The sequence below is a fragment of the Peromyscus maniculatus genome, chromosome 23 (assembly GCF_049852395.1).
Source record: "Peromyscus maniculatus bairdii isolate BWxNUB_F1_BW_parent chromosome 23, HU_Pman_BW_mat_3.1, whole genome shotgun sequence".
In the NCBI taxonomy this organism is placed as follows: Eukaryota; Metazoa; Chordata; class Mammalia; order Rodentia; family Cricetidae; genus Peromyscus; species Peromyscus maniculatus.
In genome coordinates, this window is record NC_134874.1 from 40,105,628 (window position 1) to 40,123,811 (window position 18,184).

An 18,184-nucleotide genomic window follows, 5' to 3' on the forward strand; every position below is an offset into this window, starting at 1 on the left:
AGGAGGCCCAGACTAATAAAATGTAAGATGAAAAGGGAGATTTTGCAATTCTTGATCCTAATTTATGTGTAGGAGAACACCATATGCTTCAGTATCACACCTGTGGTGATTATATCTTCCATCATTCCTGTCACATAGAAGATTAATGAGGGAAAACTTTTCTATTCTGTAAAAAAAAATCAAAATCATGGGTTAAAACAATGTTTTTATCATTTTGTCTTCAAATTAAAATTACAATGCCAGAAATTAGCCAACTAAACTCACAGTGCCTTTCAATAATTATGTAGTATGATCAAATATGATTTATTTATGAAGGGCATGGTGATCCATATAGAAATCCAAGTACATGCTAAACCATCAGTTGAATGTAGGAACTGCATGATCATTTTGTGGGTGCAGAAATGGTGTTTGAAAATATACAATCATCCTTTGTGATGAAAATCTCAAAAAAATTCATAATAGAACAAATGTACATCATCATGACAAAGACTATACAATGATTCACTGACATCTAATATCATATCCAGTAGGGGGAATCTGAAGGCATTTTTTTTTTTCTGAGATTTGTACCATGACAGTATGCTCACTCTCACCATTAACAATACACCATGATTCCTGAAGCTGTATACAGAGCAAATAGACAAGAGAAATAACATCACACAAATTAGAAAGAAAAAAAACCAATTTACCCCCTTTGCTGGAAACCTCATAGAGATGAAACAAAAGACTTTCCCAGAAAAAAAAAAACATTAGAATTGCTAAAGCCAGTAAGTAGTCTCCTTCATGGTCTCTGCTTCAGTTCCTGCCTCCAGATTCCTGCTGCCCTGACTTCTCTCTGATGGACTGTGATTTGCAAATATAAAATGAAACAAACCTTTCTTCCCAAAGTTGCTGTTGGTCAAGGTGTTCATCACTACAACAGAAAGCAAATTAGAACATCTGGTATATATAGACAGTAGAATCTCCTTGGATTTAAAGAAATAACAAAAATCCTACATCTGGAGCAGGTGAGTGAAATTAGATGATGTTAAGTAAAAGAAGCAAAGCATAGGAAAATAACTACAAGCTCTTAGTCAAATGTGGAAACTAATATTGTCGACTTCATATGAGTAAAGGGTAAAATAATGGGTGGAGGCTGGAAGCTGCAGGAAAAAATGGGTGTACACAGGGTTTTGTGATGTAATGCAACAATATAGGTAGATGAGATGTGGCATGTTCAGAGTGGTGTCGTCATAGACTGACAATACAAATAGACAAAACTATCTGCAGTGTAATAGAGTGATGATACTACATTGATACTAGTAAAAATGATACTAGTAAAATTTACTGTGGATTTCAAAATAGGTAGAAAACTACTTGAAATGTTCACAAGGATATTAAGTAAAAACTCTGAGATGATGGATGGATAAAAGAAATACAGATAATTATAATTGATCTGTATTTGTGACTTTGTCTGGACACATGTGTTCATGTTTCCTCAGAAAAAGTTCAATAAGTGGATCTGTTGTCAGTGTCCTACCTGAAATGAATAGATAGATGTTTGCTCTCATCTTCCTAAGAAGAGTTAACACTACATTCTGAATGAGCCCACCTAGACAGATTACATAACCTTTTGAGTCCCATTCACACCAGATCAGAAAAAAGTCCATATTAGTACATACCACAAGGAACAGAGTCTACAAAACCTAGAAAGTAAAGTTCCTGTCCCTCAGGATAATGTGAAGACATGTGTTCAGTCATTGAATATTTCCAAAGATAAGTGCTTTGTAAAAAGGTACATGAAGCCAAGGATCATATTTAGATCATGCTTTTATATTAAGACATGACAAATTAGCCCTTTACAGAAGAGGCAAGAAGTTGAAATTCAGGTGACACTGGGGGCTATGTCCTCAGCATGAGTGAAGGCCATGAGATCTAATTAAAAGTAGTTCTTTACTGTTAGATTTTGAGCAAAATTTCATTGAGGGTGTTGATAGGGTGTCAGGAGATAACATCACTTGGAGGCAAATGGTAAAAGACAATCAGCAAGAAAAATTTCTCTGTGCATAGAAACATCCCATTGGGAAATGTTGTTCCCAGACATGAAATCATAAGAGAAACAGTGAAATGTATCTAATGAGCAGACATTCAAAGATGTAAATATATCCCTTTTACATTTGCTCAGCATGTGTAACCTCTTTCTGCTCAGAACATGGCTGTTTGCGTTGGCATCACCATTGACTCAGGGAATGAAGATTGATCTAGTCTTACTGTCTCATCTTATTATATAACTTTTGTCTCCACTGTCAACCATCTGAAGAATTTAGAATTCCACACAGAGACCTCCCATCTTTAAACCACCCAGGTTAGTGTGGAAACATGGCTAATATGGCAGGAAAAATCCTGCAACAGGGAAGAAAAAAAAAACATTTCACTACAGTTACCTTAGAACCAATCCAGAGGATCTCAGAGATGCCAGCTGGCTATGGATATTTACTGGCTTGTTTGATTAACTCAGTTGTATATTCACCATAACAGAAGGGGAAAGGGACACTGAATTCATTGGGCAGGGTCTACATTGAAGATGAACTGATGGCGATGGAAGCCCAATCAGGAGAGGAGTTGATAAGCTTCAGGTGGCTGAGTATATGTGTGTTAAAGATTCTGTGGTTAATTAGGTGGAAAAGAGAAATTGAGTACTGCATGCAGAGAATTGTAGAACAAAGTAAAGGGTATGTCTGCATTTTGAGCTGGACAACTGCTTAAAGTTACTTTTTATTATATTAGATGTTTTCTACTTGCCATAGATTCAACGTAATCTCCAGTTATGCCTTCTATACCTTTGGAGTGCTCCTCTTATTTTGCTGAAATGTTTCTATCTTCTTACCTATGAATTTCTCACATTAGTCAAGATGATTTTATCTACCATGAACATCTCCTTATGTTCCCATCTAATGTATTGTTTAATTTGATAATGATGTCACTATTTCCCAAGTTTTTCTAAGATATGTGAACTAGAGGACCAATTTTATGTTCCTTCTGTAAGATTGCCACTCATGCCATTTTTTTACTTAAGCATTGAAGCTTTTCTAACTCCATTAAGATACAACATTGTCATATGTTAAATGTACATATACTCTGAGATCATTATGTACTGAACTTCTGCTGTAGACCACACATTGAGTGGACTATCATGCATTACATTCTATTAAGTGTAGTTTTTTGTCAAGTAAATAAGCTATCTCCACTGGTAGCATTTGATTGTTAATATTTTAGATGGTCTTTAACCTAATTACTGATTTTGGTTGAGCCAGTTTTCTATTGTTGTTTGGAACTCACTGGATTTTGCATTTTTCCTTTGACATTCTTGGTATGTCCCACGCCCTTTTCTTTCCTTTTATTCTATGTAATGCAGAAATATTCACGCAGCACAGTGAAACTTCAAAGTAAGCAAAACAGTGGAGTATCTGCTCATGCAGATCTTACTTTAGGAGGCTGAGTCACAGCACAATGGGATAAATGAAGGTACACACATGCCCTAAGGGTTCGTTGCAAAGAGTTTCATAGGACATGTTCTGGGGGCCTCTTTGCATGTTGGGTGGAGCAACAGGGAGAATCACACCATGCCCTTTGGATCTGGCCAAAGAACTCAAGCTGCACGCACATTAGGACATAAAAACAGAGATTTGCTGTGCTCTTGTGAATAAAAAAAAATTACTGATAGTTCTGTACCTGTTTCTGTGGTTTTGTTCCCCACAGAATGAGAAATAATAATTGAATTCCCCATGGACTCTAAAACATTGATCTTAAAAGCAGAGATAGACTCTAGTTTAACAGAAACAGGGGTGTGGGATAAGACTGGGAAAAGGTTGATCAATGGCATCATAGGGATATGCATTTTGGTGTTCTTTTGCCCAGTAGAGAGAAAAGAGTTAAAAAATAATAAGTTAAATTGCATGTGAAGGACCCTCACAATATCAAAGTCAGGCAAAACCCAGCACACAAAATCCCACCCCAAGCTGGGGAGCTAGTGGCAATTGATGGCTGCTAGAGGAGGAAGAGTCAGTCTTCTCTGAGGATCCTACCCCTTAGAGGTTACCAGTGATGCAGTAGATGGTCCCACACCCATACATATACTTGCAGCACTAAGTGGACTTGATGGGTTTCAAAAAAGGAGCACATTAAGTTTGGAGGGAGGAGTGAGGTTAGGGATAGAGAAGGAGTGAGAGAGAAGAGAATGAGGGTGGATTCGACCAGAAGAAATTATATACGTAAATGAAATTCTCAAACAACAAAATATCCTGTACAGTATATTTCAAAATACCTTCAATAACATTGCATATTCTTAGTATAATTAAGCAATATGTAGTTGAGATGATTAGTACACTCATTAGCTTGTTTTGATTGCTACACTCATATGTATGCATGTATTATATCTTCATACTGTAATCCAGAAGAGCATGCCATTACTATGCTCCAATAAAAGTGCAACACAATATAAATTCCAGTTAGTCAAATTTATATAGAAACTGTACAAAAAAGCACACTTCAAATATTCAGTATAAAACCCTCCAAAATTCTGTAGTTATTTGTATATTTCTTTTCAAAAACTTTGTTTTAATTTATTTTATTTAAATTTTCTTCATACAATCTATTTTCCTCATGTTTTTCCCAGCCTCCATTTTTTTTGTGGATGGAGGTTGTTTAATTTTATTTTGTTTGGGCATGTTTTATCTTATTAGTTTTTTGTTTGTTTTATTCTTGCCTTTGTATTTTTACCCAAATGCAAGTTCAGCTATTATGGCATCACTCTCAAAGATATTTTTACTTCTATATTGTAAATGTTTTATTTTTGACATTTTACTGTTTTTGAATCCTATAGGAGATAGGCTTGTAGTTGAAGTGCTGATGAAATAGAACTTTCCTTCATTATAAAGTCTTCAGACACATGAGCATATAGGAACCCTCCCCCTGCTGCTCCACCCCACCCCACCCCCCACATAAGGATGTCTAGCTTGTCTTATCTATGTCTTTGTCTCCCATGCGCTCTCTCTCTCTCTCTCTCTCTCTCTCTCTCTCTCTCTCTCTCTCTCTCTCTCTCTCACACACACACACTTTATTGCAAACTTTTTTATTTGAAGTACCAGCTTACCAGCTTTCTATCCTCTTTGAAGACTAGTCATCCTTCATGTATCACCTAACATCCCATTTCTAAGTGCTATTCTGACACTTACAGGTATATATATGAAAATGAACTGAGCACCAGTATTCATCTCTATCTGATTCCTGACTGTGGATGCACTATGACCAGCCATCTTGTGATTCTACTTGCCTCCCTTCTCAGCCATGATGTGCCCTCAAACCATGAGGAAATAACCTTTCCTTAAGTTAATATCATCAGATATTTTATCATGGCAATGGGAAGATAACAAATACACAGAAAATTTTGCAGTCAAGTTAAAATTAATGCAATGACATATGACTGGAGAAATGTCATTGTGTCTTGCTATTTCAACAGCAATAAAGCTGCTTCATCCTGCAGTATATTTTTTTGTTCATTCTCCTAGTCACTCTACTTTAGGTTAGACTTACACATTAAAACAAACACCTTCCTCAGAGCATTTCACTGGCTGTTCCTTTTGCAAGGCACATACTCCACTAGGTAACATAGCTCCCTATTATCTTTCTAGGGGTCTCTTTTCTCTTGTCTTTTTTTCTCACCCACATGCTCAGTACAAAATAAAGCTCCCTATATACCATCTCCTATGTAGCTTTGTTTCCTTTCATAGTAACTGTCGCCAGCTTACATCTTTTTTACACTATCACTTCAAGTATTTATTTGTTTTTATTTGTTTGTGTTATTTCATCCTCATGTGATTTTAGAAACATTTGCATTCTGCACTGACCAATTCTTTCCTGAGAATTGGCTCCTATACTATCATAACTAATTTATATCCCCTAAATGCATTCAAAAGAGATAGCATTTAAAATTCATGACCATTCAAAACTCAGCCAGGAAAAAGCAGAGTGTGGTATGAAGTTTTTAAATCAGATGTGAGATGTTACAAACTATTGTAGATCCATTCATATCTAGAGTCTGCAAATTCAAGTCTTGGATACAGGACATACAGGGACAAGGTTTCTCTAAGGTTTCACAATTGTGTCATGTATTTTCATGCCCTTTCTCTTTTTCTTAGTTACATCCACTAAATGGGGCCAGAGAATGACTCACAAATTTTACATTTTCTCCTTCTTGGAATTTCAAAGAACCCCAAACTGCAGCCTTTCTTATTTGTGCTGTTTCTGGCCATGTACTTGGTCACCATGCTTGGGAACCTGCTCATCATCCTGGCAACGATTTTAGGCCCCCACCTGCATACACCCATGTATTTCTTCCTGTCCAACCTGTCGTTTGTGGATGTCTGCTTCACTTCTACAACTGTCCCGAAGATGTTGGTGAATATACACACACAAAGTAATGTCATCACGTATAGGAACTGCATTGCCCAAATGCATTTCTTTATACTCTTTTCAGGGCTGGAAATCTTTCTGCTGACTTTGATGGCCTATGACAGGTATGTGGCCATCTGCCACCCTCTGCATTATACTGTCATCATGAGTCCTCGACTCTGTGTGCTGATGGTCCTAGCATCCTGGATCATGAATATTCTTCATTCCACAACACAAAGCTTAATGACATTGCGACTCTCCTTTTGTACCGACTTGGAAATTCCACACTTTTTCTGTGAACTTAATCAAGTTGTCCACCATGCTTGCTCTGACACCCTTCCCAACGATGTGGTTATCTATTTGGCAGCTGTACTGTGGGCTTGCTGTCCCCTGATGGGCATCCTTTACTCTTATTGCAAGATAGTTTCCTCCATTCATGCAATCTCATCACTGCAAGGGAAGTACAAAGCATTTTCAACATGTGCATCTCACCTATCAGTTGTCTCTTTATTCTATTGCACAGGCCTGGGTGTCTACCTCAGTTCTGCCTCGACAGAAAATTCACAGTCAACTGCAAGAGCCTCCGTGATGTACAGTGTGGTCACTCCTATGCTGAACCCCTTCATCTACAGCCTTAGGAATAAAGATATAAAGAGGGCACTGAGAAACATATTGGGATGGAAGGAATAGAATATTCCTTTACTTGGGTGCTGAACATGAATATGTGTCTATGATCACACAGCTCAGAGTTCTCTGATGGGATCTTGAAAGTGAAATGTGCTTCCTCTGTTTTATCACTGGAGTTTCTTATTCTTTGTTTTCAGCTTCTCTATACAATTCAATCAGGGGATTCACTTTATCACTATGACATTCATTTCTCTCTCTTTTGTCCTTTCCCAAATTTCCCAACATTTTTCTCAATCTTTGAATCAAGAAATATTCATAAATCTCCACTGATCACAGAGAATAACGTTTAGAAATAATTTCCTTGCAAGGGACATGTGTCAGACTTAGAATTTTTAAATTTTTATTTATTAGTTATGCATGTGTGACTGTATAATACATACATGCTGACCCACATGCTGTGACTAACATGTGGAGGTCAGAGAACATTTTTGTGGAGTCAGTTCTCATCTCTCACTTTTGTATGAGTTCCAAGGATTGAATTCAAGTCATCAGACTTTCCCACAGCTGTCTTTACCTATTTTGCTATCCCTAGACTCAGTAATTTAATAAACAATCAGATACTAGAGTGTTTCAGTGGTCTGTTTATCATTCCATGGTGCCTTACTAATAACCATCTTTCATAATAATATAAACAATAATATATTGGCATGTGTAATGGCTTGTAACCAAATTTTGTTCATATATCTAGGATCCCATATCTATTTTGACACAATGTCTGTAGTTCCTACCATAATGTCTGGTAAATGACCTAAGGGTTGTCTAACCCATGTCCTTTCAGAGGCAAATTTGTGTGTGTGTGTGTGTGTGTGTGTGTGTGTGTGTGCATGCTCACACATGTGCTTGCAATATAGACATAATTTTAAGTGTTAATATTGATATGTAAATGGTAAACAGATTAGTGTTATATTCTGCTTTTTCCTTATGCATTCATCCAATAAATAATCATCAGGTGGATCCCCCACCTTAATCACTATGAATATTGCACAATAAGCATGTGTAAGTTTTTTCCTTTATTGATTTCATTTCCTTATTCCCACAGTTACTATCACAGATATGACATTGTACCATAATTTTTCTTGATGTTGCCATTGGAAGAGCTGAGTAAAGAATTTCTTTCCATCATTTCTTATTACTATATTTTTAGCTGTATTTTTTGCAAAATAACAAATAAAATACAACGTGGTACATGAAAAATCACATGAGACCATGGATGTGAGTGTCATGGTTATATATTCAAGGGAGCACAATCCCCCATTGTTTAAAGCAGAGTGGTAATTTTCTAGAGACAGCAAGCTGTGCATTAGCAACATGTGAAATTTCAAGGAACCTACACTTGAGAGAAAATTTTAATTGGCTCTAGTATTTGTTAGAAGATAAATAACCTTTAGTGTAGAAACTTGGTGGAGAAGGAACAATAGTGATTCCCCTGACTTTTATCCAGGTCACTTGGGACCAGACAATTCAGGAAACATTTTTGTTGCACACAGGACAATATCTCACAGGGTTTGGAGTGCCCAGGAGATGGAGTAACAAGAGACATGTGCCCAATAAGCAGGAAAAACATCAGTCTCCTAGACTTTCTATCTTTCAGATTATGCAGCATTGGTCTGGACAGGACATGATTTTTTTCTTAAAATCCTAGTAGTGGTTTAAGGGCCAGTGTCCTCATTTGGAAGTCAGACAGCAACTTGGACAGGGCAGTTCTCTCCTTCCACCATGGGGGTGGAGAATGAGGAGGAAAATCAGGTCATCTCACCTGGTGGCAAGCGTCTTTACCTACTGAGTTATTTTGTTGATTGGAGGAGATAGATTTCCAGTTCTATATCTGTGGCTCCAGCATCCTGCTTCCAACCAGATGACCTGGGGATGTGGCCAGAGGCTGTGTGTCAGCTCTAAGTCTCAATACCACCTCTCTGGGCACATATGGATTAAATGGGGAAACTGTGGGATGGAGTAAGTGAAGTCATGGTTTTGTTAGCATCTGCAGAGATCTTACAAGGTTCACACTCTACAGGTTGACTCTGACACTCCCCAAAACAAGGACAAGTAAACATATGGAGATAAACTACCATTGTAGCAGAAAGGGATGGATTTAGATCAGTCATTCAGAGAACAAGCAATAGCTACTAGAGAGAGCTGGTATAGTCTACAGACAGGAAAACAGAGATATAGCGCCTAGATCAGGAAGCATTGGTTCAAGGCCAGGAGAATTTCTGCCTAGAATCCTGCTCAGAAGTCCATCCTGGGTCCAGTGCTCACTTTGTTCACCCAGGCTTCCCTGTCTCTCATGTTGAGTGCAGGCAAGCTTCATGGAGTAGTGATTGTAACTCATGGTTCCTCCATCCCTGGTATCTTAGCAGCTGCTTGATTCCAGGCATGGGGTAGAAGAGTAGAATCAGCTCCTCTTGCACTCAGCCAAGAATTAAGCTTCACCAATTCTCCTTGTGCTAGGTCTGCACACAGGAGCTGAGGGAGAATATTATCACATCAAGCTTCCTTTGGCAACTTGTGACATTGATGTTGTGCACCATCCCCCACTACTTTGATAAGGCAGAAGGACATATCAAGCTTGGATATTAATATCTGTCATCATGGAGTGACTAAAGATGTCAGAGGTTGGATGTAAGGTAGAAGGTCATGGAAGTCTGTTGTGAGAGGATAGTATACAGCAAGGCCACATACCATAGACCATCAGTATCCTCAACTATAAATGGAACATTAGCAAGTCACTTATATTGAAACAATCATGGTGGCTCATGCCTGTGATCTCCACACTTTAATGGCTAAAGCAGGAGAGTCACAATTTCAAGAAGGCCATGCAGGGCCACAGACTAAGTCCCTCTCAAAACTAAAATAAACTGTTTTGATCTTAATTCCACTTCTATTACTTACCAGCAGTGTGATCCTTTCCAAGTGCTTTTCCCTTTCTGAGATACTGTTCTTCACCTATAAAGTAGGGAGTAAAGTCCATACTTCATGAGGTGGTTGTGAGGCTGAAAATTGGAGTCTCTTGGCATAGACTTGGCAATGTAAGTTCTCCGTACAAAATTGCCATAGCAGCACACCAATGTAACCCTGGAATTTTGGAGGTGAAAGCAAGATGTGAGTACAAGACAAGTCTAGATGCACGTGTGTGTGTGTGTGTGTGTGTGTGTGTGTGTGTGTGTGAGAGAGAGAGAGAGAGAGAGAGAGAATGATCAAAGAAAAAAGAGGCTATCCATTTGAGAGAAAGCATGTGAGGGGTTGGAAAAAGGAGACATAGGAAGGGCTAGAAAGAGGAAATGAAAGGGGGAAAGTAATACAAACATATTTTAATTTAAAAAGGAAAGTATTTTCCCAGACTCTAATCTGGAATTCTTCTTCTTTCTATGCCCACCATGTATAGATTTGACATTTTAATGGTGTCTCAAAAATGCTGTATGATCTGTTCATGTGCTAAGTTTCTTGTTTATTTTGAGGATGTGAGGGATTCTGTTCCTCTATTTTGTCTTCAAGTGTTGGTATTCTTTCTTCTACATGGTCCAGTATGTTGGTGAGGCTTAACACTGAGTTTTTTTATTAGATTAGTTTTTCATTTTCAGCTTCATGTTCGTTTAAATGTTTTTTTATTATTTCTATCTAATTCTTGTATTCTAAACTCTAAATTATAAATTCTAACTCTCATGTTGCTCACATGTGTAGCGATTTTTTTGTAAAGTGTTGATAATTGGAATCAATAGAGTTTGCTCTCTCTGCATATAGGAAAGACATGACTTTCGGCCCTTTGTTGTGTATAAAACAGATGGTCCACCATCAACAAATGATGAGCTAAAATGAAAAGGGAGGCAACCCTTAGGAAATCCAGATGTGGCCAGTTGGTAGGAAGTATACATGGATCATGCTAAGACAAGTTCCCTCAACCAAGTCTACTTCAGAGCAAAGGCTGGTGCTGGGGAAATGGCAGGAAAAAAGCCTGTCTTGCCCTGAGCACCTTCGATGGGATTCAGGGTCCTGCTGACAGTAGCAAAACTACTCCAGAGAGACATGGGGAATGCACCAATGTGAGCTCTAGAGTGAGCCTTAAGTCAATAGAAAGGAAGAGGGGCAATGCCTGAAAGAAGGCAGCCTCCGCTTACTTAGAAAGCATCCAATTACCGACACCATGTGTTAAATAAGGTCATAGCAGCAGGTACAGCCAATGGCAGGTGGGAGAGAGTTGGTTCCCTAGACAGGTACTGAAACCAGATTCGGGTGGAAGGAGCTTTAGGGATACAGAAAGACTCCCGCCTCCTGGTGAGCTGGCAAAATGTGGTACAATAGAATCTCCTGAGAACAAATGGAAGGCCTAATTTTTATAAAAAAAATTTCCCCAGGTTGGGTGCTGGTATATTATAAGGTCTAGTTACAAGGTAAGTACCTCCAGGGTACATGCCTCAGGCAAGGAATTTGGGAAGAGGGAGAAAGTTTATCTTCTGTCATTCTTGTTGTCTCATAAATCTGGGTTTTCAGGAGGTCATGGTTGTATCTTCTTTGTTGAGTTTTATAACTTTTCATATGCCAGTCCATGTCCTTCTGGATATTCATACTGTATGGGATGCTCAAAAATACATATTGGCTTAATACACAGCTGCCTATAGTTTAAGGATCCACAGAAACTTGTAAGAAGATCCCCACTTTTTCTTTTTTCTTTTTTGGTTTTTCGAGACAGGGTTTCTCTGTGTAGCTTTGCACCTTTTCCTGGAACTCACTTGGTAGCCCAGGCTGGCCTCGAACTCACAGAGATCTGCCTGCCTCTGCCTCCTGAGTGCTGGGATTAAAGGCATGTGCCACCACTGCCTGGCAATCCCTACTTTTTCTAACAGCTCCTCATCCTATTACCTGGACAGCTATAAAAATTTTTCCATCCTTTTAAATTTCCCAAACCCTGATCCAAATACCATGTTCCAACCCTTAATGGGAGTGGCTCTTTAGGCTGGTCTTCTCCTTTTGGGAGCCCCAATCTGGGACTCCCCCACCCCATCATCTTTTCTCCTTGCACCTTGGTACCTGTTTATCTGAATAGGACATCTTTTTTTCATGTCTCTCTAGTCCACTTCTGTCTCTCCAATAATTGGAATTTTCACAGTAGCACAAGTAACTCCAAATGTGGACTTTGCTTTGAACAACCAGAGCTTTCTTGTTCCGTTGGCAGGCAATGCACCTGGAACCTGATTCATAATTTTGATCTGATGTTGGCCATTCATGCATTTAAGTACTGTTACTTGGGTTAGGGGATAGAGGAGCTGGAGTTTTCTGAGGCAGTGAGGACACAGTTTTCTTAGAGAAGGATTGTGAGGTTGGTAAGGGTTCTTTTGACTAAGAGGCACTGTGTTCATCATTGTCACATCACTTTGGCTCATTGGGATGTCACAATGGGTTGCTGCAATATCACAACTGAGCACTATGATCTCATAATGGGACACTATGATGGCACAGGGGAGAATTATAATTGCACAACTCAATTGTGATGGTAAAGGGGTACACTGTTATAACAATGAGGCATTATAATCTCACACTGGAGATTTGCTATCACAAAGGAGCATTGCAATGTCATAATTTAGCTTGTCATCCCATAATGGAGCATTGTAATATCAGAAGGTATGATTTGATCTCTCAATGGAACATTGTGATGGTACAAAGAACATTGTCATGCAAAAAAGGAGCATTGTGATGTCAAAATGGGATATTGATATATCAAAATGAGTCACTATGATGTCATAATGGGGCAGTGTGATATCACAAATATATTTGTGGTGTCATACTGGAGCAATGTGATGCCAAAATGGTGCACTGTGATGTTACAATTCAATGCAACATTGTTATGCTGAAATTGAAAACAAGAGAGCATCGTGATGCCACAATGAATTTTTGAGATGGCACAAAGGAATATCCTGAAGTCACAAGGATTACTTTCACACTGTAAAGTCACAATTAAGATTTGTCATCATAGTTTAGCAGTGGGATAGCACCATACAGCTTTATTATGGTAACATAAACTCTAGTTCCACAGTACAATGGAACATGATAATGTCAAATTTCAACATTTTCATGGTTCATGGAACAATTGAGAATTATGATGTCAGAGTGTAGTACATGCAGTACACCGTTAAGTCATCATGCCACAATATAGCATTGTGATGACACAGGTCTGAAAGGAAAAGAAAGGCAAGCAATTGCATTACAATAGAGACAAGTTTATTTTGAATAAACTCACCAGAGAAGGATAGAAAGCAGACTTCTTTTACAGGCTGGGGTTTATCAGGACTCAGGGTAGGTCAGTCAGTTTGGCCAGGTAGTGTTAATGATTAAAGCATGACATGAAGAAATAGTATTAGTGGTGTTGACCGCAGGAAACTGAAAAATTGAAGCTGTTCGTCATGAGAGTAGTGTGCTCCTCAAGCTGGAGTGTAGTTCAAAGGAGGTAAGGAGCTATCAAGGCTGGAGAGGGGTTTCCTCTAAGTCATGATCTTGTTTTCTCACAAGGGAGCTATGTGTCCCCCATAGGGCATTTTAATTGTGCAATGGGGCACTGTGATAAAATATAGTGTTATGATGCCACAATTCAACATTTTATCATAAAAAATTTAGTACTGAAGTGATATAATAGAAGACTCCATTCACAATACAGCATTGCAAAAATCACAATTCAGCATTATGTTAGCGCAACTGACTATTGCAATGTCACTTTTTAACATTGCGATGTGACAATGGAACTTTGTGATATCACAAATCACTTAATGATACAGTGCAGCACTATGATGTCATACAGGAATATTACTGTGTCACAATAGTTGAAATAACACTATCTAACATTTTAATAGGACAACGAAACATTTTGATGCTGCTGTTCAGCAATGTGATGTCATAATGCAGCACTCCGATGGCACTACTGATTACAGTGGCGGCACAGCAGACCATTGGGATGTCAAAAGCCACCACTGTGATACAAAGTGCAGCATGGCTATGGTGCTGTACAGTCTATTAATGGCAAAGTGGAGCACTGTACAAATTCAAGTTTGTGAAAGAATAATGAAGGACTGTGATGTCATAATTAGCATTGGTATGGCACAAGGCAGCACTGCGATGGCCAGAGAACATTGCTATGCAAAGATAGGACACTGTGATAACAAACAAGCAAAAGTGTTCTCAAAATTCAGCTCTGTGGCATTATAAGCAACACTGCAATAGGAAAATAAAATATTGATCACTTTTGGGTCATAATGCAATATTGTAACGCTACAATGGTTCACTTTGGTGTAATACTGGAATGCTGGTATATCATAATGGGGCATAGTGATGGCATAATGTAGAGTTTTATATACGGCTGCTATCTTTCTGAAGTCATAAGTGAGTATTGTGATGCCTCAGCAGGGTATTGGGATGTCACAATAGGGAATTATGATGTCACCATGGACAGTGTGATATAAAAACCAATCATTGTTATATAATTTACATTATAAAGACAGTGAAACATAACAACACTGAAGGCACAATGCACCTTTTCAGTGGCACAGCTCTGTGTTGTAAGAGCACAATTTAAAAGTGAGATGAAAATGTCACATGTGGTGGCACATTGGGTCACTGTGATGACATCTATCCTTTAATAGTGGCATGAGGCAGCCTTGTGATGTCACATTTTCATAATGTGATTACAAATTGGAGCATTGTGATGACAAAATGGAGCAGTGTGATGTCACAATTTATTATCATGATGACGTAATCTAGCATAGTGATGGCACAGTGGATCTTTGTTGTCATGAAGACACATTATAACATCAAAATTCATAATTGTGATATCATAGATCAGCATTATGCTAACATTACAAAATACTGTGTTGGCTTAATGCAGCATGATAAGGGCCCAATAAAGAGTTTAGTTTTTAAAATTAACGACACAATGGACAACTTTCATAAACAGTATAATATTGTGGTAGCACCATAGAGTGAGTATGTGGTTATCCAGTGCTCTATTTTGTTAACTCCATGAACCTTGTAGTAGCTCATGGAGTGCTGTTGACATAATGGACTTTATGCTGACATATATAGTGTTACTGGCCAAATGCATCATTGTGATCACACATTTGAGCACTTTCATATCAAAATTCAGCATCATGAAGAGACAGTGGGGTTTTTTGATGTCACAAGGCCTCATACAACAATTCATCATTATGATATTATAGTTGAGTCATATGATAGCATATGGACTACTATAGCAAGAAAATAGAGCATTGTAATGACAAATAAAACAATTGTGATGGCAGAGTGAAACACTGTTACATCATTTTTGAGTATTGTGATGGAACATATTTATATATTCAAGTATAGTGATTTGTGTGACATGCTATATAGATGACAGAAGGAAACACTGTGACATAAGAGCACCTGAGGTGAATTCACAATGGAGCATTTCGGTGGTATAGTACAGCACTAACTGTAATGCAAACCTAATCCTAACCCTAATGCTGACTGACCCTTTATAAAATCCAAACATAGAATAGGCTTAATAATAACCATAGTAATAGCCATATCCCAAAGTACTGCCATGAATTGTCTAAACACTAACACCAACAGTAGCTCCCAGAAGGCCTAAAGAAAAATAATAGCATTATCATTAAATGTAACATAACCCTAACCCTAATCTTACCCATTAACTATAACCTAACCTCTACCTATAAACTTAGTTACTAACCCAAACACTAACTCCAAGAAGTAATTTCTAAAATCAACATTAACCTAGCATAAACTCATTGATCTAAACTAATGCTAAATCCTAAAACATAACCCTAAATACAGCCTAGAACTTAGTACTTAACCCTAACTATAACTCTAAACAAAAACCTAACCCATAATCCTAACTCGAGCCTTAACTCTAAAACATAATCATAATCTTAACTAAAAATGGCCCAACTCCAAACATCTAACACTAACCCTCTAGTCCTAACCCTAATCTGAATCAGAACCCTAACCTTATACTTAACATTGACACAAATTCTGATATAGACACCAATTCTAAACTCGAACCTGAACACTCAATTAACCCTTCCATTTAACCTTGAACCTAACTCAGATATCAGCCATATAGAAACCCTAACACTATTCTTAACATAACCTGTTGCTCTAATAATAATCCTATCCCAAACTCTATAATCTAATTCAAATTCTAACCCTAACTTCATTCTCTAACATTAAATATAAACGTAAGTTTTAACAGTAACCCTAGTAGCTGCCTCAAACCCAAACATCAACTTCTTAACCTTAACCCTAAATTCTAACACTAGTACAAACCCTAAGACCTAAATCCTAACCTAACACAAACACTAAGTCTAACCCTAACACCTAACCAGTAACCCTAACCTCTAAAGCCTAGTACACAATCCTAATCACTAACACTAGCCATATCACCATATCAGTATTCCTAACCCTAACCACTAATTCTAACCTAACGCCTAACCAGTAACCCTAACCTCCAAACCCTAGTACATGACCCTAACCACCAGTATTAGCCATATCAGTATTTCTAACCCTATCCTGTAAAACATAATATGTCATCCTAACCCTAACTATATTGGTATTCCTAACCCTATCTTCATTCCTAGACCCTAACATATAATCCTAAACTCCATCTTAATACTAACTGTAACTTCTAAACCAAAATCCTAAAAATAATCCTAACCTGAAACTAAAAGCCCAACCATAACCCCTAAGCCTACTCCTAACTATAACAATAATCCCTCTAAGTGATGACCCAAAACTCTAAAGTTAATTCTAACAGTGACCTAAAGATATAACTCTAACACTAAAACCTAACTCAAACCTTAACTTTTACTTCACAGACTAACACTTACCTATCACTTATTACTGATCACTAATTACTAATTACCTAAAAGTAATCTATCTCTAAATCAATACTAAATGTAATTGAAAGTTCTAACAACTCTAATACTCATTCTAACGCTAACCCCATCTCTGAAGATAACTTTAAGCCTTCATATGTAGCCTATAACTAAAACCCTCTTTCTAACTGTAACTAAAACCCTCTACCTAACTGTAAGGCATAACTATAATCCATAACCTTTATTTACCCCCTAACCGTATCACTAAAATAACTCCTAGCCCTAGCTTTAACCCAAAGGTAAGCCCTAATGATTAACTTTCATCTTTATTCATCCTAACCCTAACCCCTAACCCTAACTCTAACCTTCACCCATAACACTGATGCCTGCAGGTTTTCAGAGGCCAGATGGAATTTCTATAACATTCAATTTAGTCCTAAGCACTCAACCTAACAATAATAGGTTTTATATGTCAAGCTTGAGGAGTATTCAGCTAGCTGCTGGGTTGTGGGCTGATTTCTAGGAAAGAAAGGCAGCTATAGACATTGTGATCTAACATTTCCCAAAGAAGACATCAGTTTTGTTATCAGTCTTGCTACCAGTAGTCAGAGTCAGGTGTTTCCAGGTTGTTGGTTTCTAATTCTAAAACCACTGAAAAAAAATTCAACATAGATTTTCAAAAGCAGCAAGAAAACTGTATTTAAATCAAAACAATAGAAAAAATGAGATTACAATGCAAAGGAACAGTGGACCAAATATGAGTGATGAAGCTCAAGGACCCCCATTATTGCTTGGGGCTTCCTTTTATGTGATTCAAGGGAAAAGGCATTAGGTTACTAAAAGGCATGGTGAGGATGGTTCTCTGAACTTTCTACTGCTTATGTCACTTCCCATATGGCATCTGATTTTAAATCATATTCACTTCTATGTAAGCTAAATAAACCCTTTTCTTCCCAAATTTTCTTTGGTCATGGCATTTTGTCACAGCAATAGTAAACCTAACTGGGACAGAAGTTGGTACCAGGGAGTGGGGAATTGCTATGACTGGCCTAACAATGCTACTTATTGGCAAAATGTGGACTTTGAGACTTTGTGCTAGAAAACAGGTTGAACACTTTAAGCATGGTTGAATGGGTCATTCTAGTAGGAGCATGAAAGATAGCAGTGCTGAGGGCAGTGTAAATTATGTGAAGTGTGAAAATAAAGCCTAGATTTTG

At 37.9% G+C, this 18,184-nt stretch overlaps 1 protein-coding gene across 1 annotated transcript; it reads left to right on the forward strand.

The window, feature by feature from the left end:
* The first annotated feature begins 6,189 nt into the window (after positions 1 to 6,189).
* Positions 6,190 to 10,463, forward strand: LOC102927920 (olfactory receptor 7A17-like). Its single transcript, XM_006998051.4, has 2 exons — positions 6,190 to 7,091; positions 10,439 to 10,463. Exons 1-2 carry the CDS (start codon positions 6,190 to 6,192, stop codon positions 10,461 to 10,463), a joined length of 927 nt encoding a protein of 308 aa, XP_006998113.2.
* Positions 10,464 to 18,184: the final 7,721 nt, after the last annotated feature.

Bases quoted from the DNA above. Each gene is read 5' to 3' on its own strand.
- LOC102927920 (XM_006998051.4), top strand. From the start codon at position 6,190: ATGGGGCCAGAGAATGACTCACAAATTTTACATTTTCTCCTTCTTGGA. The intron at 7,092-10,438 runs GAGAAACATATT...TTTAATTTAAAA, and splicing joins AAAGATATAAAGAGGGCACT to AGGAAAGTATTTTCCCAGAC.